General features: G+C 39.3%; 1 protein-coding gene across 4 annotated transcripts in view; it reads right to left on the reverse strand.

Annotated features, from left to right (window-relative positions):
- Nucleotides 1-25,727, reverse strand: part of FNDC3B (fibronectin type III domain containing 3B) — a 360,789-nt gene that overhangs the window by 134,918 nt on the left and 200,144 nt on the right. For all 4 annotated transcript variants that reach the window (XM_007972094.3, XM_007972095.3, XM_073023462.1 and 1 more), the window contains exons 5-6: nucleotides 18,020-18,263; nucleotides 14,235-14,516 (exon numbers count right to left, since the gene is read on the reverse strand). In XM_007972094.3, the coding sequence (XP_007970285.2) occupies nucleotides 14,235-14,516; nucleotides 18,020-18,263 (526 nt within the window). The remainder of the gene's footprint in view (nucleotides 1-14,234; nucleotides 14,517-18,019; nucleotides 18,264-25,727) is intronic.

Raw genomic sequence — 25,727 nt, forward strand, 5'->3', positions numbered from 1 at the left:
CCCAGCTACTCGGGAGGCTGAGGCAGGAGAATGTCCTAAACTTAGGAGGCGGAGCTTGCAGTGAGCTGAGATCCGGCCACTGCACTCCAGCCCGGGCAACAGAGCCACACTCTGTCTCAAAAAAAAAAAAAAAAAAAAGATTGAGAATACTGACATTTATCCCCACTCAAATGCAGTTACCTAGTCAAAAAATTAATTCCTATCTTTGCCTTTTAACTTACTGTTCTTCTAAATGCTGAGGGAACATCGGCTCACAACAAGGCACCAGAAAAACAGACAATATGCTTTCTAATAAGCCTGATGGTAGAATGTTCTTTTGGTAGCAAGTACTATATACAGTGTCCATAAATCTAGGCCTGAAAATATTCCCTGAAGACTTAGGAAATTGAATAAAACTGAAAAATTATACACAAGAGTTTCCACAAAACATTCAGTTCTCAAATGCTTCTAATTTTCCTCTTGAATAAAAGTAATTTTCCAGGAACAAAACTACTGCCTAAATAAAGTATAACAACATAATTGTCACCTATAATTATCAATTGTCTGGGGATGGTTTATTTTCAATGTTGACGTCTCAGTCACCAGCATTAATCAATAGGACTCTAGCCACCATTTCAAGAAAACATCTTGGGCACTGTGATCTTATCTCATTTTATTCCTTTCTATCTTTATAAAATCTAGTATTTCCTGCCTTAAACAGATTATTGATCCACTGCTCACCCCAAAATATCATTTTTAATATCTATTTGCAAAAAACATCCTAGCAGTAGACAAATTACCTGAGTTCTTTGGTGTTCACTGTTTTCTCTCCCTAAACCTTTTACTCTTGTTGACACTGAAAGTAAAAACAGAACAAATTCTCGCATACCAACAGTTGAGAAACACAGTAGAGATATACTTTGTATAGATACCTATTAATTATCCTTCATATTGATGTGTGGAATATTAAGTTGAAGCATGTAAAATTTCAAATATTCAACTATTTTTGATCTATAGAAATAGTAGTTTCCCATCTACAGAAATAGTAATCTACTCAATATTACAAATGAACCCTAGAGATAATTTCTGAGAATCATTTTAAGTTTCAGGTTTTCCAGACACACCAAATCTTTATCAGAGCTATTGACAAGCAGCACTTGGATACATTCTCCCTTATCCCCTTATCAAGGTCGTTTACCTCCTACTGAGATCATTAAAGATAAAAATGGTCAAAAGGAAGGAAATGGAAATGACAAGGACAAACTAGCAACTGGACCACACACCCTTATTAAAGAAGTAAAGTTAGCTTATCTGAAGTGCTTCCTTTTCCTTGGATGCACTCAATGAGCTTGTAACATAGTCTTAAAATAAGAGCAATTATTGAAACTTTCTTCTTCAAAAGTAAATAGGTTGACAGCTACGACAATAATCTAGTATTAAAAACATCCTTCTCATTTATCTTTATCATTTTCTATTTCCTTACCCCGTTCAAAATGCAAAATAAAATAAGAAGTACCTCAGCAGTAAATGTATGAATAAAAAGTGTTGAATTTTAAACGTCCATTTACAGTATTAGTGACGATAAATATGGCAAGTCTTGTCTCTACAAAAAATAAAATAAATCAAAATAATTCGCCAGGTGGGGTGGCACACGGCTGTAGTTCCAGCTACTCAGAAGTCTGAGACAAGAGGATTGTTTGAGCCAAGGAGGATGAGGCTGCAGTGAGCTGTGATCGTGCCACTGCACTCCAGCCTGGGCAACAGAGCAAGACCCTGTCTCCCCCCGACAAAAAAAGAAAACGAAGTGAAGAAACGACGCAGAAAACAGGCATGGAAGCACTGCAGAGTCAGGCAAATCAGGAAATCCTACTGATTCTACGATGCATGTATGTTTACTACCTAAAAAGATCATCTTTCTTCTGAGAAATGCTAATGCAATAGCAACTTACCTAACTTACTCTAAACAGTTTTGCCCTCATGTGTAATGTTGTAGATGATGCTGAGACCACTACACCCAGAGATTAAACTCTATAGGGAATAGTACTTCCCAGACACGAAATTCTTCAATGAAATGAAGATATAGTTTTCAAATTTGAAAACTATCTGCAATTAAATTGGAGCCATCTTCACATGGATGACAGTGTAAGTAGTAAATAATATGAATGCTGTCAGTGTGTTTAAAGAAAAAAAAAAAAAAACTTTGATTGCTGAATAATTAAAGCACCCATAACCATTTCTCACTTAAGTAACACATCATTTTTAACAGAGCTTTCTAGATGCTGATATCTTATAGAGTTCCTTGGAGCAACACTCCAACAAAAGATAAATCTTCCTGAAAGACTAAATACGAATTTTTTTAAAATGTGCTTGGCAAGACACTTAAATAGTTTTGAGGAACTTAGTGAACCTAAAATATGGCAGTTTCTCCATGCCTCCTGGTTTGAAAGATCTTACTGCTCCATATAATAATTTGTGTCTTTTCAAATAAAAGGAAAAAAAGGTCAATGGAAGTTCACCATGTGAATTAAGAGAAGCAGTAATAAATGCATTTATGAAAAAAAAAACTATTTTAATTGTTGTAGACCTAGTTCTTCCCACTCACTTCCTCACGTTGCTTTCATGAGGTAATTCTAGTAAGTCTAGAAAGCAAGGCTTGATTATTTCACAGAAATGCTATATATATATATTGCTTTTTATTACATATCAAGGGGATATGAGAGTGAATACAGTTTGTAAGAGGACTTGAAATAAGCATGACATCTTCATTTAAAGCAAGCTGCTTTTGACAAAGGCATACTAACCCAGGAATAAAGGAAAAGTGGTGCCCCCCTGCCCCACTTTCTTGTGGGGTTTTTTTTTTTTTTTTTTTTTAAAGTCAGGGTCTCACTCTGTCATCTAGGCTAAAGGGCAGTAGCATGATCAACACTCACTGTAGTTTTGACCTCCTGGCTTCAAACAATGCTCCCATCTCAGCTTCCTGAATGCCTACCACATCTGGCTAATTTTATGTATTTATTTATCTTTTTATTTATTTGAAGAGATAGGGTCTTGTTATGTTGTCTAGGCTGGTCTTGAACTCCTGGGCTCAAGCAATCCTCTTGCCTTGGCTTCCCAAAGTGATCCTCACAAAGTGATCCTCCCATACCTGGTCTCTTGTGCTTAATTTTTAACTTAAAACAAAAAATAAAAAAAATTCTCAATTTCCAGTTTTTAAGCACATCAAAACTCTAAAACATCACTTTAACAACTTCAAGTCATATTCCAAAAATCCAATACCTCAATATAGTGTACTGCTACTCCTTCCAAAGTTCTACTTAAGACTTCACTTTTAATTTGTTTATCACATTAATGCATGCTGGCAGTGGATGCTCTAATCCAGCACAAGAGGAAGACAAAAGCATCAGGAAACTCCAAATAGGAAAAAAGTAGGAGATGTATTCACAGGGAGATTTGTTCCAAGTGGAGCTGCCAGCAAAAGGGCACATGGACCACAACAGGGCAAAAAGGATTTCCCCCTCTCCACCCAACCCCTCTGGGAAACGTTAACCTAGTGGGAGGAATGGAATATGCAACCATGGAACCATGAAACCTCTTTTATTTTCTGCCTATTTTTCCCCAAATTACCTTTATTCCACAGTCTATCCAATCATCCCTGCCCACTGTGTATGCTTGTTTCATTTCATTTGTTTTCCTGTTCTTACCACTTCCTTTTATTTCAATGTGCCATTCCTCTGAAGCCTTCTCATTTCTTTCCTCCCTCATTATTTTCCAGTCTTCCTGAACCATCACAATTCTCTTTTGTGCTTGCAGCAAGTCATCCCCACCATGACCTGGTCTTTTCTGCCCTTTTCTGAGCACAACACCTACATGGAAAGTCCCCTTCTTCTGATGCAGCTGGAAAGAAGCAGTTACAATCTGGAATGGGGAAGGGAACAGCAAGGGGAAGAGTTTTTTGAAAAGCAAATTCAGCACCAGAGAAAAATGAGGAAATCTCATAGTCAACTATAGGAAGCATTTCACTCATTACTCTGTAAATTGCATGCACTGAGCTGTTATGTGGGTGCAATAGTGATGGCAAACACCACAATTATTTGTGCACCAACCTAATAGTATCACTGTTGTTTCCCAGGGACCTTTCCCACATCACACTTGTGTTATCTACTCAATTCCTAGAATTTCAAAGTCTCATTACAGCACCAAAAACTGAAATAGGGTAATAGAGTCTGCTACACTGTGTGTCTGGTTGAGGAAATTAAATTTAAAATAAAAGCCAAAGCTGACCATGGCAGAAAGCATGAATGATAATGAACGTATCTGCAATATAGACTATAATGATCAGATTACAATAATGATCATACAAAACCAGAAGTTCAAAACCCTGCCTCTTCACACTGCAGTTTATGTAAAGATCCTAGAGCTCCATTCCACAGAAGGAGAAGCAACGACAAAATCGATGTTGACATAGCAGCAGGAAATTTGCCAAAATTCCATCACAAATGCTGAGACTCTTTCAGATAAGGTATTAACAGAAACGGTTTCTGCGTCGACACCTGGTAGTGAGCCTCCAAGATGTCTCGCCACCCCCATGATCTACCTACACCTAGTGCCGACACCTTCCGCAATGTAGCAGGGCAGGTCTATGCAGCCCACAGAATGCGGAAGAGATGGTGTACAAGTTGCAAGGTGTAAGGAAAAGTTGTGAAAGACTTGGAAATTTAGTGGGTTACCCAGTTAGCTTATCCATCTAGCTTAACTAATTGCCCTAAAGCAAGGAATGTGGGTGGGAGAAAAATAAATACAGAGCAGTTGTTGTTTGCCCATCGCCTCCAGCTAACGTCCCCTGCAATCTCCTCCTTTTAGCAAAGTAACTTAGAGTGGTTAATTTGCTGAGTGGGTTCAAACAGAATCAAGCGGGCCTGTCAGACCCCATTCCGTGGGCTCACACAGAGAATTCAACCCAGAGAGGTGACAGGGAAAAAGCACGGAGAGAGGACTGCATTTTATTCTTGCCCAGAATTCAGCAGGTTGTTTGTGGGTTGGCAATAGTCCGAGAACCTTTTTTGGGGAGTGGATGCCCCTCTGAACTCTCCCCTATCTCAAGTCCTTGGCATTCACTATTACTTAACACTGACCCAGGCTGCAGGATGCCTTGCCCAACAGCATTCTGATGGGCATGCTCACAGGCTGAGGTTCTGCTAAAATGACCCACAGAAAGCAGTTCTCACAAGGAAAAAATCCCATGGTCTTTCTTTACCAATACCACTACATTTTTAAAGCACTTAGTGTCTGAAATTGTACTAAGAGCTGATGATAGTCCTCTGAAAGAGATGCCATTAATTACCCCTATTTTCTACACACAAGAAGAAAATGAAGCCTTGAAAGATTAACTATCATGCCCAAGGTCACATCGTTCCCAAGTGGCTGAACTGAGACTAAACCAAGATCTGCAAGGTCCTAACTAGTACATATTTTACTTCTGCGTACGGCACTTTTGTGATGATGACCTCTAACCCAGTTAAATTCAGAATTCAACTTAGCTAAACGAGAGAAATAACATACAGAAGTTTCAATTCAATAAAACTGAAGGTTACAAATATACCAGAAACAAACCATATCACCACTTATACCTGCTGTTTAAAGGGTTCTTTGGGATGACATTTATTTTACCAACATGGGTTCTGATGTCATCTAAATGCTGCCATGATCAGTTCCCAAGAAAGCAAAAAGGCAGAGAAAATAACACGGGTTTACAGAGTTCAGTACTACATATGGTAAAAACTAATCAAAATTCTGACCTCAAACTTCTGGTGAACATTCATTTCAAAAGAAAACTCAACGAATTATTTTTGCATGCTGTTTGTCTTTTTATGTGCAAGTGAAAAATGTGAAGCTTCAAGTATGATTTAATGGGTTAAGACTTCTTAACCTGACATGACAAAAATATCTCATTTTGCCTGTTGAAAGAATCACGCATTAACATCTTTAAAACATTCCAGATTGCAACAAAAATACGAGGGGGAAAGGGCGAAAGGCAAAAGATAGGGTAAGTGATGTAACTTAATAAAGACAATTATATACTCTACTAATTAACAATTTGGGCCACCATGGTGTCCTCTTTGTTGAGCTGTAAATTTGCCTTTGCACTAGTAAAATCAACATCCCAGTAAGGGGGAAAAAATCATCATACAAGGGTCTTAAAGAAAAATAATTATTCATAGTTTGATTTCTCCAGCCTTGGCCCTGCAGGATAACGCCCAAGTCAGAAAGCACATGTTAATGAGCAGCATGCTCCTTATGAAACAGCCTTCTGACCCCAAAACTATCTCCATCCCACACATAGACAGTTGCAAGGCGTTCAAGTCCGCTTGGTCCCTAATTAGAGTCACTCAGAGACCTCTAAACTGAGCGGACGGATCTGGCAGCCTACACTTGAAATGGAAGTGGCAATGTTAATTGTCCAGTTTCCTGCCAAAAAGAATGTCTCACGTCTCTTGCATTCTGATCCAGGGGTCCCTACTGTCCTTTTAAAAAATAAAAGTTATTTGGGCTTGTTTGGACTATTTTCACTTTTCAGACTGTAATTGACAGTCAGATGGATGAACTCCACTGACCTGAGCTCACTTTTAACTTTTCTCATGTTTTCTTGATATTTTTGCAATACTGAGAATTTATATGCAGCTGTAGACAGGTGAAAACACACAGGATGCATCGTCACCTACAGACTTGAGAGATAAAGCAATATTAAAAATGTATCTAGAAACAGTACAGTGTTCAAACGCAGTAAGGGAAAGAGATACTCTGGGGGAAAAGAAGAGCCCTGCCAAACTCCAGCCTTCCAAAACACCTCGTCTGAGCATGCCTAGGATATGTGCTCACAAGACAGAAAAAGCTTACAAGAGAAAGAGGAAATCTGCCACTTGTGAAGTGCAAAAGCCCTACTAAATATCCTATTTTAATCAGAAAACAGAAAAGCACAAGCATTATCTGCTACAGGGAGCCAAGACCAAAAGAGAGTCCAAAAGAAAATCTGCCTTGACTCCCAACATTCCAGACCTTATTAACATTAAGCACGTCATTCCAGACAAAGGAAACCACTGTCGGCCCTGCACAGGTGGACGCTGCCATGCCCTCCCAGAGTCCAAGCCATTCAGCAAAAGGACAGACTCCAAGGACCCAAAAATATCCACAATCTCAGACCCCTAGAGGCAAAAAATGCCATCCCAAGCCTTAGTGCACTATGACTTCTCATTATGAATAATTACTGTTATTGTGAACACACTTTCTTGCCGCTTTGGGGGAAGTAGAGCTGTAGTCTGATTCTGGTTTCTGAGCAATGATCACAAAATATAAGAATAGGAAGAGAAAAAATGCCAGGGAGACCACCTGAGAAAGAATTAGAATACAAAGAACCAGTAATAAGGAACACTGATGGAGTCAGAAAGCAATCTGTGAACTCTGAAAGAGAAATGCACAAGAATAATGCCCTCATCACTGGCTTTCGGTATCAAAACCAGAAACTGTGAGTCTATGTGGTGGAATGTGATCTAAAATGCAACTGAGTCTTTGGATTGTTAACAATTCCAAAGTTCAAATGCCAAAAGTATGCTGCATGTTCGTTTTCTTCTATATTTGGAATTCTTGCCACTTTGTCCCAATTTTTCCCATATGGCACTATAACTTCTAGAAGAGTTCACATAAACTGCTACCTATATGTTAGTCACTAAAAAGGAACTCTTCCACCACTAGTATATATTTATCATGATACAGATAGTACAAGGAACATGCCTCAACTTAAACCAAGTGTTCCAACTGAATGCCTCCCACCCGCTGCTTTCCCACCCCTGCCATTTAAAATCTTGGTTAAAAATTGCTTCGCACTCAAAGGGCCAGCAGTTCTCAAATGCTACTGTGGCTTATTATTACCTGGAGTGCCTGATGAAACACAGATTGGTGGGCCCCACCTACACAGCCTGTATTCAGTAGGTCTGGGGCAGGTCATAAGGGCATATGTCTCACAAGCCCCTAGATGGTACTAATAATGCTGGCCTGAGCCTGTGAGTAGCCAGGACCCAGGTGAGGGCTGGATCCCTGGGAACGCCTTGTGGAGGGTGACAAGGACCCCGGTCCTCCACTCAAACCACAGGAGTTTTAGTGCTCTCTGCTTTCAGAGTGCATGTGTATATGTGTACGTGTGTATGAATGTGTGTGATGTGGTAGGGGTGAAGGGATACTGTATTTAAAATTGGTGATCCACACACAATTGTCTGAAAACAGAGGCAATCTACTCACTGATAAGATTTTGAAAATCACAGACCCTAACTCACCCGTTCATTTTACTGAAAGGAAAACCACAGCTTAGTGAAATGACATGTTCTATGTCACACAGTCCAGAACATCGATTATTTAAAATCTACAATTCCATTACGTTTTTAAAATGTAAAAGTCATATATGAAAAAGACATCCTCACTCTTACGGTAAGCCCCAGGAACAAAGTGAAGGTCAACAATGTCAACTGCACACAGCACATTTTTATACAGAAAAAAGTGTTTGGAGGCCAGGTGCGGTGGCTCACACCTGTAATCCCAGCACTTTGGGAGGCCAAAGCAGGTAGATCACCTGAGGTCAGGAGTTTGAGACCAGCCTGGCCAACATGGTGAAACCCCGTCTCCACCAAAAATACAAAAATTAGCCAGGCATGGTGGCGGGCGCCTGTAATCCCAGGAGAATTGCTTTAACCCGGGAGGCGGAGGTTGCAGTGAGCCAAAATTGCGCCACTGTACTCCAGTCTGGGCGACAGAGCTAGATTCTGTCTCAAAAAACAAAAAACAAAAAACAAAAAGTTTGGAAATTGTGACTTTGCACTCTTGATGTCCTCTCCCTTCACCATCTGCCCACACACACACATACACACACACACACAAACACACACACATATTATTGGGACTACTTAGGTCTTTTAAAATTAAACAGTGGATCCTCATCAAAGCTTTTGTTTTTTACTCTAAATTCATATACTTCTTTCTAAAACAATACTGGCAGATAAACTAACTCCTTTCTGAGGGGGTATAACTGGCTGAAAATGGAAGGATTTCAGTTAGACAACAGGATCCTGACTCACTGGATCCCACTCAATAACTTCCTTAAAATACTGTGTGCTTCGGTTTTTATCAAGAAAAAAATGGAAGAAATGAAGCTTCCCTCTCACTCAATGAAGAGCAACAGAAACTTCTTTAGCTTCTGCAGTGAAAGGCAATGTGACTATTTTAACTGGTTTTGGCCACAAAACAGGCTCAAGGCCCAGCTCTTGCATAATACTCTGTACACAAGAACAAATTTTTCCATTCCTATCCTTGAACATCTGTGGACTTGATTCCCAAGCACTGTTCTAAAATGAAAGGCTGGGAGAGGAAGAGAAAAGGAAGGCAAAAGCTCTTGAAATATTTTCCCCTAACTTATCTGCCATCATAATATGTTGGAGAGACAGGCAGCCTTCATAGAGGAGGTGATAACTGAGCTGGCTCTTGAAGGCCTGAGTTGGAGTCTGCTAGGCAGAGGAACTGGAAGGACAGGCCAAGAAAAGGGAATGAGGCATATTCACAAAACGGGGCAGAACACAGCGAGCATGTCTGGTGGGGAAATCTGAAGGGCCACAAGAAGTTAGTTTGTGTCATATCATGCAGTTTAGACTTTATTCTCTAGATAGTGGGGGGCACCACAGAGGTTCTCACGAAGGGATTAAAATGTTGAGATCTATTTAACTGTAGCCACAACAGAGGATGCATTGGAGAGGAAAATGAATAATCACACATCTTAAACCACAAGGTGGCCCTTCTGGGAGGTCTCTTAAGGTTCAGAGGGAGCAAAGAGAAAAATAAAAAACATATGAGGAGATACCAGAGACCATGAGAAAGGAAGTCTCAGGAGGCTGTACACCAGAGTTCTTTCTCGCTTGGAGCTGGAAGTGCCCTAGGACGAGGTGACGAGAAGATGTATGAGATCCGGAACCAATTCCACCAGAGAGGACCCCAGGATATTGGGTATGTTTCTACACAGTGGCAACCTCTCTTAAAAAAGCCTGGAAGTGGCCAGGCACGGTGGCTCACGCCTGTAATCCCAGCACTTTGGGAGGCTGAGGCCAGGAGTTGGAGACCAGGAGTCAAGGCCAGTCTGGCCAACATGGCAAAATCCCGCCTCTACTAAGAATACAAAAAAATTGGCCAGGCACAATGGCTCACGACTATAGTCCCAGCACTTTGGGAGGCCAAGGCGGGTGGATCACCTGAGGTCAGGAGTTCAAGACCAGCCTGGCCAACATGGTGAAACCCTGTCTCTACTAAAAATGCAAAAATTAGCCAAGCATGGTGGTGTGCGCCTGTAATATCAGCTACTCAGGAGGCTAAGGCAGGAAAATTGCTTGAACCTGGGAGTGGAGGTTGCACTGAGCTGAGGTCACGCCATCGCACTCTAGCCTGGGCAACAAGAGTGGAACTCCATCTCCCTCTCAAAAAAAAAAAAAGAGGAGCCTGGAAGCAACTTTCAGAGATAGTGGGCCAGTAATGCAGGGTTTAGCTTTCAAAAATGTAAGATGGGTTTAAGCAAAGAAAGCCACTTCTGGCTTAAAGGAGAAGAAATGTAAGGGGCTGGGGTGAGGGGAATGGAGCATGAAGGGAAGGGGAAAAGCCGCCAAATGGAGAGTAGAGAGAGATGCCTATTTTGAGGGGCAGCTGTCTCAGATGAGACATGATCCTATAATAACAGGAGTCCTGAAGATGAAAGAGACAATATTCAAGTCATAAGGGTTACCATTATATTAAAGTGTTAAGAACTGAGCAAGGGTATTTTTAATATTTAATAATGGAAATTTAAGTGCCCATTTTACAAATGTGAACATGGAAATTCAGGAAAAACTAAAAGGAAAAAGTAAGTAACAAAGCCCAATTCTAAGCCAAGTACTGTATGTCTAATACCAAAGCCCCAACTGTTCTCGGCTCACACCACACCATTTGCTCCAAGGAAATGCAAGAACTCAGAGATCCCATATTTCTCAGAGTGTACTATGGCACTCTGTCGTGCCTGTTTTCCTGAAGGTAATAGTAAATGAAAGGGGAGGCTAGCCACAGAGCAGTTTCCTTGAGCAATGCAACAATTTGTTCCAGGAAAAGGAAATGGTACAATAGCTTTGTGTGTTCAAAAAGAAGGCTTGCTCTGGAAAACAAGGCAATTAAGAAAACAGGACTCACTTAACACTATTTACTGAGTACCTACTATGTGTCAGGTATAGTACTAGAAGGAGGGAGAGATTGATGAATAAAACACAAAGTTCCTATTCCATACTGTGTACAACTTGATGAACCATCCTTATTATTATGATAGTATAATTTTCTATCTTGGCTGATTATACATTATCCCCAATGGAGGTTTTATTTAAAAAACAAAACAAAACAAAAACATGAAGTCAAAAGTGGTGTGAAGATTCTGATTTACTAGGTCTAAAATGGGGTCCACGAATCTCTATTGTTTTAAAGTTTCTGAAGCACAGTTAACTGAGAGAACTAGACCTCAAGAGAGAAATTAAGGTATCTCCATCTTTTTAAGACATGTATTTATATTAACATGAGTTGTTTGCTTCTTTTACATGTGCTTAGTTTTACCACAGGACCAGGCACAAACTTAAAGTTTGTCTTTTGTTAAAGATTTGTTTTTTGTAAGTGGTAAAAAGGTAAATTATTCAAGTAAATTAACTCAAAGGCTAAGGAATTATAAAGTAAAAAGAAGGAGGCCGAGGTGGGCAGATCACCTGAGGTCAAGAGTTTGAGACCAGACTGGACAACACGGCAAAACCCCATCTCTACCAAAAATACACAAATTAGCAGGGTGTGGTGGCACATGCCTGTAATCCCAGTTACTTAGGAGGCTGAGGCAGGAGAATGGCTTGAACCTGGGAGGCGGAAGCTGCAGTGAGCTGAGATCGCACCATTGCACTCTAGCCTACGTGACAGGGCGAGACTTCATCTCAAAAAAAAAGTAAAAAGATTTATCTCTTCTGGCCATGAGGGCAATTTAACCTAAGTAAAACATTAAAAAAAAAAACAAAAAAAAAAAACGCAAGTCACATGTTATGGTTAAGTATATATTCTGTTCTTGTGCAAACCACATATGAACCTATCAGGTTTATCATACTGGTATTAAGTATAGTTTTAGATTAATTAGGTGGCACTGTAAACCTAAGAATCAGTTAAGAAGTCTGTTTCTGGGGTACAGATTTAGATGTCAGGTGCAGTAACCTCCAGCAGGAGACACACTTGTAAGGATGAGAAAGCAGGAAAAAGCCTTTTGGGATCCTAGGAACCAACAACCACATTTTGAGGCAGACACAACTGAAACATTATGAGCCACTTGATGGACCCCACGAACAAGAAGTGCTTTATTCTTTGTTCATGCTATGTGATTCACATTCGCCTTTTTGCTTTGACAACCAGGAGGCTCAAAACCAAATATATGGCCCATATCAAGCCACTCTACTGGAACCCTGCTTCATCTTATTAGTATTTTCCTTCCCTTATCATCTTTCGGCTCCTTAATGCTTACATTTATGTTATCTGCTTCTATGTGTCTACGTCATTTGCCTTAAATCAGTTTTGGTGCAAAGCAAGGTGAAAATTATTAAAGAATGAGTCAAGTAATCAAAGTACTTCAAACCTCGTAAGCTCTCTGGACAATTTATACATTCTCTCTCGCTTTTCTTTGGATTAAAATTCTCTTTAGGAAAATCTATTCTTATTTTTTTTGGTATGAATTCTTGTATAGTCATGGTTAAATTGCAACACTGCTAATAAACTAATTTCAAGCTTAGAAATTACAGTATCATTTGACTAAAAATTATTATATGAGACCCAGCATCTTCTCTTAAGAGCTATGTACAAGCCTCTTGAATCTTCAATTTCCTTTGTATGATGATTATTTATGTTTTAAAAATTATAAGAATAACATGGTAATTGCTTAGAGTTTGGAAAATAGAGAAAAGAATAAATAATTAAAATGAAAAGAACATTTGATCTGTTTACATTTCACTGTTATCTTACTACTCCTCTCTCATGCTGCAACCACTCACCCAAATAACGTAGGGGGAAATGTTGATGGCAATACTTCGTTTTACCTAACCTTCCTCTCCCTTGTCAGAAGCTCTTCCGTAGACACTCAAAAATACACAAATTCCATCTTTTTCAGTCACAATCACATTCTCACAGACACAGTCCCTGTTTCTACCTGAATGAGATGCAGTAAGGAATCCATAAAATCAATGAGTGTTATAATCAATGAGTGTTACAATCAGATTCCTTATTGCATCTCAGTCAGGTAGAAATGGGAACTGTCTGTGAGAATGTGATTGTGAATGAAAAAGGGAATCTACTTGAATAATTGATCTTATCTTTAAAAGTTGTTCATGTCTTTGTTTTCCAGTCATTTCTATCTATAAACTCACCTACCTTATCCAAATGTTACCTTTTATGCCTCACTTAAGTCATTCTTCCCTATGCCTATAGAAAAAGTCACTGTTTTTCCTTATGTGGCATCAAAATAGGTTCTCTCTAAACTACCCCCAAAACTTCATTTAAACACAAAAACCTTCCTCCAAATCAACTGATCTATACCCAAGATTCATCTACAAAAAAACACGTGCCATTCTGAGTTGATGTTTCTCTAGCTATATGTGGTGACCCTCATTCTTCCATCTTATTCTTGGTTTCCAAACACTTAATTCACAGGCAAAAGGTGGTATGAGACAATAACTGATGCCAAAACTAAAGAGAAATATATTTCTGTGATTCAATGACAGATTTCATTACAGTAAGGAGGTAATTACATATGGTTTATGAGGTATAATTATTTGGAGATTTAAACTAGCCTACACTTTTAGAAAAATTATCTTTGGATTTCTTCCACATCTGTCTATTCAGAGAGTGAAACAGAAGTAGGCTAACATGAAAAGATTTTCACATACTTGTTACTAAGTAGAAAGCTACATGGCATATGTGACCAAAACGTAGTATTTCTGCTGTGAAGTATTAATAAAAAATAAACAATGCAATATTCTTTCCTTACTAAGAAATAGATCAAAGAAGGTTTACTCAAATATTCTTAGCAGAACAACCAAGCACCACGAAATAATATTCTCATGTAAAAGATGTGGAAACATCATTTGAGATGTCTCTGTTTTGATAATTCACTCTATCGCAAACATCTTGAGTATTACCTTGCAAGTCTGAATCATTCGACTTTGGGCTGCTTCTTGCTCGTCGCTCTGTTTTCTTAATTCCAGGACCACCACCGCTGCCGCCTCCGCCACTTCCACCGCTGTGGCCCTTCCCGTAGCCATTGTATACTGTTGTGCAGCTGCTTTTGTAGATAGAAGAAGGAGGGCTGTTGAGGCGGTTCTGGCGATCGATCTGGCGGTCTTTCAGTTTTTTGTGCGGAGGCTTGCTGTACTGGTCTTCTCGGGTGATGTAGCTTGACATTCCATAAAGTGGTATAATTTCTAAAATGGATGATTATGATAAACCCAAACTCAGTTTACATTTTCAGTAATAAATTATTAAATGGTCAAATGATCTGGCTCCTGAAGAAGTCTAAAGTATAAAAGAAGTCTAAAATATTACTAAACAGAGTATAATAAATATTTTTTAAGAAAATACTGCTAGGCATGGTGGCTCACGCCTGTAAGCACTTTGGGAGGCCGAGGTGGGCAGACTCTCTGAGCTTGGGAGTTCGAAGCTAGCCTGGGCAACATGGTGAAACCCCATCTCTACTAAAAATACAAAACATTAGCCAGACGTGGTGGTGGGCACCTATAATCCCAGCTACTCAGGAGGCTGAGGCAGGAGAATCGCTTGAACCCGGGAGGCGGAGATTGCAGTGAACTGAGATTGCACCACTGCACTCCAGCCTGGGCGACAGAGCAAGACTCTGCCTCAAAAAGAAAAAGAAAAAAGAAAATGCCATATACACGATATACATTTAAAGCATTCCCATTTGTTTCTAATCAATCAAGGAATAATCAATCATTATAAACTATACTGTGCATTCAGAAAATTTCCTATATTACAGAGAATACTGAAGACAAAGTTGTTATCCCTAAAGAGTTCATATTCTAGTTGAATTTATAACTTTGATTTTTGCCTTTCAATATGTTTTCAGTAGTTGCAATACATGAAAAAGTTAGAACAAATAAAATACCCCCATTAAACATGTACTTAGAATCAAGCTACTTTAAAAGTCTACTTATCCCTGTAGACAGAATAGTATTTCTACTGGAAGGTATATTGCAGTCAAAGTTTAAGTTATTTGTGGCATTCAAAAGAGCCAACATTTGAACAAATTTAACTAAGATAATGAGATGACACATTTCCATTTAAAATAATCAAAGCTCACAGAATCGGAGGAAATGTTCAAGGAGGAAGTACAAGGGTTAAGAAAAGCTATCTCTGAAATCTGGTGCCAAACGTAATAAGTGTGGTCTCAAACTTCTCTTTTGGAGTAATCGAAGGCAAGACAAATGTAGAATGCCACGTGACTTTACTACGCACATTTTAAAGTGGCTCAAAAGAAAACAGAAGCCTGCAAACAATCTTATGACCTCAAGGGGAAAACTTCATGTTAAATTTAAATTTTTAAATCAGTTCAAAATTATTTTTAGGTATCAGTAAAAATGACAATGCGTAACATAAAGATTGGGTCCTTACATCTTCATAAGAAACAAGGGTCACCTTATCTATGGAGTGACAATATAAATTACCATCCAAATCCGAACACTTCTGACAGTGAAAAGGGAGGAATATCAATAATTTCTTCAAGGCAAAAGATCTAAACTAGGACTGTCACAGGCACAACAGAAATGTATGGTTACCCTGCATAATTTAACCAAACTGCTGTCTCAATTACTCAACGGTAAAGCTCCACTGTTTCTTACTGTTAACATAGCTAAAGGAAGATTTGTTTTTTAACAAGTTGTTTCGTGAAAAATCAAATCTTCATGAGGGAACCAGTTTGCACTAGAGAATGTGTCAAAACAAATATAATCCTATTCAGACAGTATGTATCCAAATAAACAATGTCAAAATATACCAGAAGGACAGTAAATGTTCTAAATGCCATGATGCATTACACATGAGATTTAACATATTCATCGCAGGCACTAATCATCTCTTCAGACATGGTGAAAACTTTTACACTCTTATAGTTTAGAAAATTAATATTTAAATTGCTTTTAGGTATGCACACTAAAGAACTAAGGTTAAAGAATATAAAAATGGCTTATCTATAAAGGGAAGGGATTTTGGTTTACTGCTTTAACGTGAAATCAATGAAGGCATTTTTATTTGTATACATTATCGCTCTGTGTTATTTTAATGGAATTAGACCCAAATACACCACAAAATGAAGAGACTACAATTGTGCTTAACTCTAATGATTTAAATTATACTGTTGTCTTGCCTAAAATTGCAAAGGACAGCATTTACAAAACAGTAACTATGTGGCATCCTACTAACAGACTGCTAAAATAAAGCAAGTCAGATATACACCAGCAGGCAGTGAGTCAGTCACCAAGGACTTTCATGTCATCAGAGCTCAGATCCAGCCAGAAAGCTCTGAGAAACACTCAATTATTTAATGCATATTGTGTCAAAGCACTGAATACATTTAAAAAAATTACAGCTAACTAAAGTTTTTCAGTTTTTATCCAAATGTTTTCATAGTATATCCCCACTACTTAATGTTTTCTTGGTGTTATGTCGCATGGAAAAAAGATCAAGTTAATAGGAAGTTATTGATGCTGCTATAAAATCAAAGTATTGATTTCATGTTTTGCTATCATCCCCTTATACCCCACTGTGAAAGCACCTGATAAATTTGAATTATGTCAAATTTCTTTGACTACTTAAAAAACAAACAAAACACACACACAGTCTAATTCTATCCCTAAGTTACAACAGTATATTTCACTTGAAATACCATCTCGAAAAAGCTTTTTCTGTGAATAAGTTATAATGTGAGATGAACAGGGAAAAATTATATATAAAAATATATATAAGTATAAATTATAATTATATAGAAATTATATAATTTTTTATATATATATAACTGTTAAAAGTAATAACTTGCTCAAACATTCTATGGTATAACAGGCATTTCTTCTACAATGTATCTAAACCAACATAATAAATGTCTGAAGCAGTAAAATGCTTCCCTTCATAGTCAGACTCAGAAGAAAATCACTTTGTAAAGTCCTAGAGGCTAAAGTCTAATTTTACCTTCAATTATCTGGTTTCTCAGGATCCATTTTGATAGAGAAAGCCTTTAGACTAAACCAACACCAAGGTCAAAACTTTAAAAAGATATAATGTTGGTAGTTCTGAGACTCTTTTCATATCCAGGTAAGTATTTGCCTAACAACCAGTGAAATTGTGGCTGCACTAATGGCTAGTCTTAAACTAAAAGCAGGTTCAGGAAGGCCACATCAACAGCCAGGGGATTTTTAGTTCTGCCAACATCACAACATAGAGCCTTTCAGGAAACCCAAAGGTTGCTGAGACTTCATAATCTTCAAACATTGGAAATGGGGCACAAAACACCTTTCAATTTCCCTTTAACTGGTAGATCATATGGATACCAAAGCAACGATGTGCCACAGTTGCACCTCAGGCCACTCTCACATAAAAACATGCTTTCAGGACATGGGAACGATGTCACATTGCCACTTTTCTAAAATAAAAGGTGGCTACCTTACTCCTTGATCTTGTAAGGTGGGGGTTGGGGCCGAGTTTGGGAAAACTGAAAGAAAGTAAAAGAACTAAACCCACAAAGTAATTTTTCCAAGGCACCATGCAGGACAAAGGAAGCTAGGAATTCCTCATGAGTCTTACAAACCACCTAGATCCTTTTCTACTCTGCTTTTTTCACAAGAAACAAAGGGCTGCCTTGAACTATTGAAATGCTGTAGCCAGTTTCAACAGCTCCTGAGGCCAATGAGAATCTACTTACCTTGCTCACCATATATTGTGTGGGGAAGATGATGCTGAGGAAAAAACTGAGGTGGCATATCTCCAGGTCCGGTAACAGGTGGGTAGTAAGCCGTGTGTGAGTTATGAATAAAATGTGGATGGTGAGTCAGATAGGGAGGGAGATGATGGGTTGGAGACATGGCTGAGGGGTAGCTTGGGGGATAACACTCAGGAGACTGGGGTGTGACCACCACCCGGCGGACTCCAGTACTGTCTTCAATCACCTGAAGAAAAACACAAAAGGAAAGAACGCAGTACATATTAGCAGCCTGTGGATATAGATAGTATTAATAACTTCCACTTTAATTTTACTTTTCTCTTCCACCACAGAAAAACACAAATCATGTTGTATTCTGGTTCTCTAGTTCAACTAGTTAAATGAGCTCTAGAAGTAAGAACATGTAACTATTAAAATGTACAAAAACAAATTATTCATCAACATCTGATTCTGATCCCATGTAACTTTTTGGAGAGACCAGTATTTGATAATAAATCTTGTTTTGCCTTAACATGTTCACTGGCTTCATCCAAGACAAGTGAATTTAATGTGTGCTTAAACTGATTTTAAGAGTGACTTTTGAATTTAACTATCAGTTCAGTGGTTTTCCAGAAAGAAGCTTTCTGTGCCACATAAGTACTTTTCCAGGGGTAGGCTTTTAGATATGCCTGACAACATTCTGTCCCATTCCTGCTTTAATATGCACAGTTCCATCATCATCGGGACTTTAGGAAACAATGGAGGCATTAACGTCAGAAGCTATAAATGTGCACAAAAAGATTACTTAATCTAGGACTGAGGACATGGATGAAACGAGGAATTCTGACCAAAGAAAAACATAAGTAACCCCAAATCAATATGGACACTTTTGCTCCCAAGATGTCCTGATAATGAGTGTTGTGAAAGAAGATGCTTGGAAAAGCACCTGTTATGAGTAAAGCAAGCCAATCCACACTCTATGCATTCTTTTTCCAATTCCTTGTTCCCTTTATTATTTTTTTTAGAGATGAAATTTCACTGTGTTGCCCAGGCTGAAGTGCAGTGGCTACGCACAGGTGTGATCATCATACACTACAGCCTTGAACTGGCCTCAAGTCACCTTCCTGCCTCAGCCTCCAAAGTAGCTGGGACTACAGGCATGCTCCACTGTGCCCAGCTCCTCTGAATGTTTTTTAATTCATCCAAGAAAAGCAATGAAGACAGCACAATGCCAATATTTATTGCCTCTGTGGCTGGCATCACTCTACCAGCTCCTATGAGCCAACAACTTTGGTGAGACACAACGAAAGGAATAACTAACACAACAGATACCATGATCAAAAGGTAAAGCTATAGGGTATAGAGAATGATAACATGAGATGGGAGAATCAGGAAAGGCTTCAGGGACCTCAAAGAATCGGCAGGGCTGGGACAGCTGAGAGATGGCCTCCAGGTCAGGGCCCTGCAAGGAAGGGGACACAGAGTAAACTGGCAGCGAGGGCCAGGCTGCCAAGGAGCCATGCCAGCTGATCTAATCAAATATGTGAGACAATCAGGCACACACTCTGACAGGAAGGTTTTATTAAAAAAAAAAAAAAATTCTAAAAAACTCATAAAACTGACTTTCTATATTGAAATGGATTTCTCATTATACCTCAGGAGGTTGATTATAGGCCAAAATAAAATGACTTAACATGTCTAAAACATCTTAACAACAACAAAAAAACTATACTTAGCTTCATATTTTAAAAGTAGTGCTTAAGTCAGATTGGCAAGTCTATCAATGTGTTTATGTTATATTTCAGTGTACAAAATAGGTTTAGTTTGAATGAACGGTCATTAATCCTTATATTAAAAAAACAAGAATCTTTACATTCATTAATAAATCTATCAAAATGTTTCTACTGTGTTAATAGTTCATTAATAAGACAATATTACCCATTTAAAATTAAAATTCCTAGTCAGATGCCTAGGACACAACTTTTCATGTGATCTTTAATAAATATAATCTCTTCTGGGCCTTGGCAAGCTAATCACACTAACCCCATTTATGAATGCACGGAAGCCAATTTACAAGTGTATGTGAAGTGGGTGCTTAAACCATGACATTGGAAATTCTCATGCATGTATTGATAATTATCATCAAAACTTCTTTTATTTTGTCTAAAACGTGTAGCTGTATGCTGTTTGGTAGCACACGCAGTATAAATACATCATGAATTTTTCCTACCATCTGACATAAACATGCATTATCCTACAGTGTCTTCTTTCCCTCCTCATCCTCTACTAGCTATTAAGAAAAAAGAAAGGTGTATTCTAGATGTTTCTCTTTCATGGAACCTTCATTCAATCCTGGAAGGACCACAGAAGTAAAGTCCTTGTTTTCTAGAGGTTTACAATCTTAATTCTTTCATTCAGTGTAAAACTTCCAATAGTCAACCAGCAACATAGACAACTGATGAAGTACAACAAGAACAGGGCTCTCACTAAATATTAAGAGGAATGCTCTGGACTTTTAAACAAGATTATTTATAATGAAAAGAATTTATTTGATCATTTTATCATATAACTTTGGACCTGTTAACAAAGTGGTTTGAAAACAAATTTATCAAAAAGCACTAACTTTTTGAAGTTTTTTTTGAAGTAGCTTTTTGAAACCACAAATTGACTACACATATAAAAATTGCTTGACAGCTCCATTTTAAAGTATCTTATTCTGTGGGATTTGTAAAAGGTTTTTATTTACATGTGCATGCATAACGAAACCCTTTTAGAAACCTGTTCTTGACAAACCCAAGCCTGTCTTATCATTAAAAAGATTTATTTTAAAAAAGTGAAATATTGGCCAGGCTCAGTGGCTCACGTCTGTAATCCCAGAAGTTTGGGAAGCCGAGGTGGGTGGACTGTCTGAGGTCAGGAGTTCAAGACCAGTCTGGCCAACATGGTGGCGAAACCCCATCTCTACTAAAAATACAAAAAATTAGCCAGGTGTGGTGGCATGGGCCTGTAATATCAGCTACTCAAGAGGCTGAGGCAGGGGAATTCCTTGAACCTGGGAGGCAGAGGTTGCAGTGAGCTGACATCGCGTCACTGCACTCCAGCCTGGGCGACAGAGGGAGACTCCAACTTCAACTCAAAAAAAAAAAAAGGCCGAAATATTAATTCTGAAATAGAAATATAAAAAATATGTGCTGAATATTTTTACCATTTTTCTATAACATAAATTGCAACATATTTTAGTTATCCAATTCAGCTTTGATCTACATCTAAGGAAATTACGCCTAAGTCTCCCCCAAAATAAGAAAATCTGAGGAGCAATAACAATGCACAAAATAATTGGCAACTAAGGAAACGGTGGCAATAACATTCTTTAATAAAGATGGTTTATAAATAAATATATCACTGTAGTCAAATTTAGACATCAGACAGAATTCAGTCCAAACCACCCAAGGCAAAAAAATATGCCTTCAGTCTTGGTAGATGACTATGGAAAAGACAAATTCATTTCCTTTTGTGGTGGAGGAAATTGTGACAATGTCCAGAGGCAGACGAATCAATCACCTGTATTCAATTCAACTATTATTTACTGACACATACTATGTGCTAAGGACTGGATATTCAAAGGCGAGAAAAGGTAAGTGCTCAACAGTAAGACTCATCCACACAGCCTAAGAATATAAAGAGAAAAATTAGACTAAGTCCTAGTAAGTGCTGCTAAGAAAGCAGAAGTGTGGTGACTTCAGAAATCAGAGTAAGTATTCTTCATCTAAATTTTTTCCAGCTCTATGACTCAACAGAACTGTCACTCATGTATCCTCTCCAGAGAAGCACAGAACCTTGGAAAAGATCATTATGCCAGGTTCTCAGTCTGTCACCTATCACGGGCTGACTTAGTGTGTCCCCAAATTCATATGTTGACGTTCTGATGCTCAGTACTTCAGAATGTGACTGTATTCGGAAATAGGGCCTTTTAAGTAGATAATTAAGGTGAAATGAGGTTATATAGGTAGACTCTAATCCAAGAGTATCTATGCAAGAGGAGATTTACGAGAGATATGCACAAAGGGAACACTACATGAAGACACCAAAGGAAGATGGCTGATATGCTTGGGCTGTATCCCCACCCAAATCTCAACTTGACTTCCCACATATTGTGGGAGGGAGCAGGTGGGAGATAACTGAATCATGAAGGCAGGTCTTTCCCATGCTGTTCTCATGACGTGATTTAAGTGTCATGAGATCTGGTGGTTTTAAAAACAGGAGTCTCCCTGCACAACTTCTTTTTTTGCCTGCTACCATCCGTGTAAGATGTGACTTGCTCCTCCTTGCCTTCCACCATGATTGTGAGGCTTCCTCAGCCACGTGGAACTGTAAATCCAATTAAAACTCTTTCCTTTGTAAATTGCCCAGTCTCAGGTATGTCATTATCAGCAGCATGAAAATAGACTAATACAGTAAATTGGTACCAGAAGAGTGGCACGTTGCTGAAAAGATATCTGAAAATGTGGAAGCGACTTTGGAACTGGGTAACAGGCAAAGGTTGGAGCAATTTGGAGGGCTCAGAAGAAGTCAGGAAAATGTGGGAAAGTCTGGAACTCCCTAGAGACTTGAATGGCTTTGACTAAAATGCTGATAATGATATGAATAATAAGGCCCAGGCTGAGATGGTCTCAGACAGAGATGAGGAACTTGTTGGTAACTAGAGCAAAGGTGGTTCTTGTTATGTTTTAGCAAAGGGAGTGCTGGCCTGCCCTAGAGATTTGTGGAACTTTGAACTTGAAAGAGATGATTTAGGGTATCCAGCGGAAGCAATCTCTAAGCAGCAGAGCGTTCAAGAGGTGACCTGGGTGCTGTTAAAGGCATTAAGTTTTATAAGGGAAGCAGAGCATAGAAGTTTGGAAAATTTGCAGCCTGGCAATACAATAGAAAAGAAAATCACATTTTCTGAGGAGAAATTCAAGCCCGCTGCAGAAATTTACTTAAGTAATGAGGAGCTGAATGTTAATCCCCAAAACAATGGGGAAAATGTCTCCAGGGTATGTCAGAGGTCTTCATGGCAGCCTCTCTCATCACAGGCCCGGAATTCTAGGAGGATAAAATGGTTGCATGGGCCAGGCCCAGAGTCCCCATGCTGGGTGCAATCTAAGGACTTGGAGCCCTGCATCCCAGCCACTCCAGTCATGACTGAAAGGGGCCAAGGCACAGCTCAGGCTGTGGCTTCAGAGGGTACAAGTCCCAAGCTATGGTAGCTTCCATGAAGTGTTGAGCCTGCAGGTACACAGAAGTCAAGAACTGAGGTTTGGGAATCTCTGCCTAGACTTCAGAGGATGTATGGACATGCCTGGATGTCCAGGCAGAAGTTTGCTGCAGGGGTGGCACTCTCATGAAGAACCTCTGCTAGGGTAGTGTGGAAAGGAAATGTGGGGTCAGAGCCCCCCCACCCCACCACCACCACAGAGTCCCTACTGGGGCACTGCCTAGAGGGCTACCATCCTCCAGATTCCAGAATGGTAGATCCATCAACAGCTTGCACCACATGCCTGGAAAATCCACACTCAACACCAGCCTGTGAAAGCAGTCAGGAGTGAGGCTGTACCCTGCAAAGTCACAGGGACGGAGCTGCCCAAGACTATGGGAACCCACCTCTTGCATCAGTATGACCTGGATATAAGACATGGAGTCAAAGGATATCATTTTGGAGCTTTAAGATTTGACTGCCCCACTGGATTTTGGACTTGCCTGGGGCCTATAGCCCCTTTGTTTGGGCCAATTTCTCCCATTTCGAATGGCTGTATTTACCTAATGCCTGTACCCTCATTGTATCTAGGAAGTAACTAACTTGCTTTTGATTTTACAGGCTCATAGGCAGATAGGTAGAAGGGACTTGCCTTGTCTCAGATAAGACTTTGGATTGTGGACTTTTGGGGTTTTTTTGTTTGTTTTTGAGATGGAGTCTGGCTCTGTCGCTTAGGCTGGAGTGCAGTGCTGCTATCTCAGCTCACTGCAAGCTCCGCCTCCTGGGTTCATGCCATTCTCCTGCCTCAGCCTTCCGAGTAGCTGGGACTACAGGCGCCCACCACCAGGATGGCTAATTTTTTGTATTTTTAGTAGAAATGGGTTTCACCATGTTAGCCAGGATGGTCTCGATCTCCTGACCTCGTGATCTGTCTTGGCCTCCCACAGTGCTGGGATTCCAGGCATGAGCCACAGCGCCCGGCCAGACTTTTGAGTTAATACTGAAATGAGTTAAGATTTTGAGGGACTGTAGAAGGCATGATTTGTTTTGAAATGTGAGGACATGAGATTTGGGAGGGGCCAGGTACATAACAATATGGTTTGGCTGTGTCCCCACCCAAATCTCATCTTGCATTTCCACATGTTGTGGGAGGGACTCAGTGGGAGGTAAGTGAATCATGGGGGCAGGTCTTTCCCATGCTGTTCTTGTGATAGTGAATAAGTCTCATGGGATCTGATGGTTTTGAAAAACAGGGGGTTCCTTGCACAAGCTCTTTTTCTTTTTGTCCGCTGTCAACCATGTAAGATGTGACTTGCTCTTCCTTGCCTTCTGCCATGATTGTGAGGCTTCCCAAGCCATGTGGAACTGTGAGTCTAATTAAACCTCTTTCCTATGTAAATTGCCCAATCTTGTGAATGTCTTTATCAGCAGCTTGAAAATGGACAAATACAATGGCCATCTACAAGCCAACGAGAGAAGCCTTAGAAGAAACCAACTAATCCTGCTGACACCTTGATCTTGGACTTTCAGCCTCTAGAATTGTAAGAAAATAAATTTTTCTAGTGTAAACTACCCAGTCTGTGGTATTCTGTTATGGTAGCCCTACTAAACTAATACAGCCCCTCAGAATACAAAGGCTCAATCCAGCACTTTCTTCTACCTTAAGTTCTACAAGTCTTGTCTGATTTAAAACAAACAAACAAACAAAAACTCTCTTTTAAAAAGTGATGCATTTAGCCTCCGTGAACAAACACTGAGCCATTTTGCTCAGGCTAATGAAGAAATTCGGCCTGATGGCAAAGAGAAGCCGAGTTGATTCTTTATCAAGTCTGTTTTATCCAGCTTAGTATATGTTTACCAAAAAACTTCTACATGCCTAGTATTCTTGCTATCCTGTAGCCTAGAAACAAAAATAAGTGGCTAGAGAATAAGGCACAAAATGTGCAATGGAGAGAATCTTTGTCTTATACTAGTGTTCTTGTAAATATGACCAAGAGAATCATTAAAACAAAATGAAACAGCCTGGGGATAACAGCAAGATGGAGAGTTCCCAGGAGCAGCACAGGACAGGAGATGGAAAAGGACATCAGTCAGTGCCTGTGGTCTGTCAGCTTCTTGACATGGGCCATCTCATTCAACTTCCCTAACACTTGAGAATTAGGTATCAGCATCCCTGCTTTAGATGAAGAAAACCAAGGCACAGCATGATTAAATTGTGCAACTAGTATGCTGCAGGACCAAGATTTTTCATACTGGTGTGTACACCAAAGTCTTCATTATTTACACAAAGTTTTCTTTAATGACACAGAAGTTGTACACTGAGAAGTAAATAGGTAAACAATCAACTGCTGAAAATTAGGATACCTGAGTCATTAAGAGATGTGAAAAGGATTCAAGATACAACTAATACTTATTGAATACTGCTATACTTTAACACACTCTACCAGAAAGGAGTCAGGCAGAGTTAAGTTCCTA

Source organism: Chlorocebus sabaeus, chromosome 15 (genome assembly GCF_047675955.1).
Source record: "Chlorocebus sabaeus isolate Y175 chromosome 15, mChlSab1.0.hap1, whole genome shotgun sequence".
Lineage (NCBI taxonomy): Eukaryota > Metazoa > Chordata > Mammalia > Primates > Cercopithecidae > Chlorocebus > Chlorocebus sabaeus.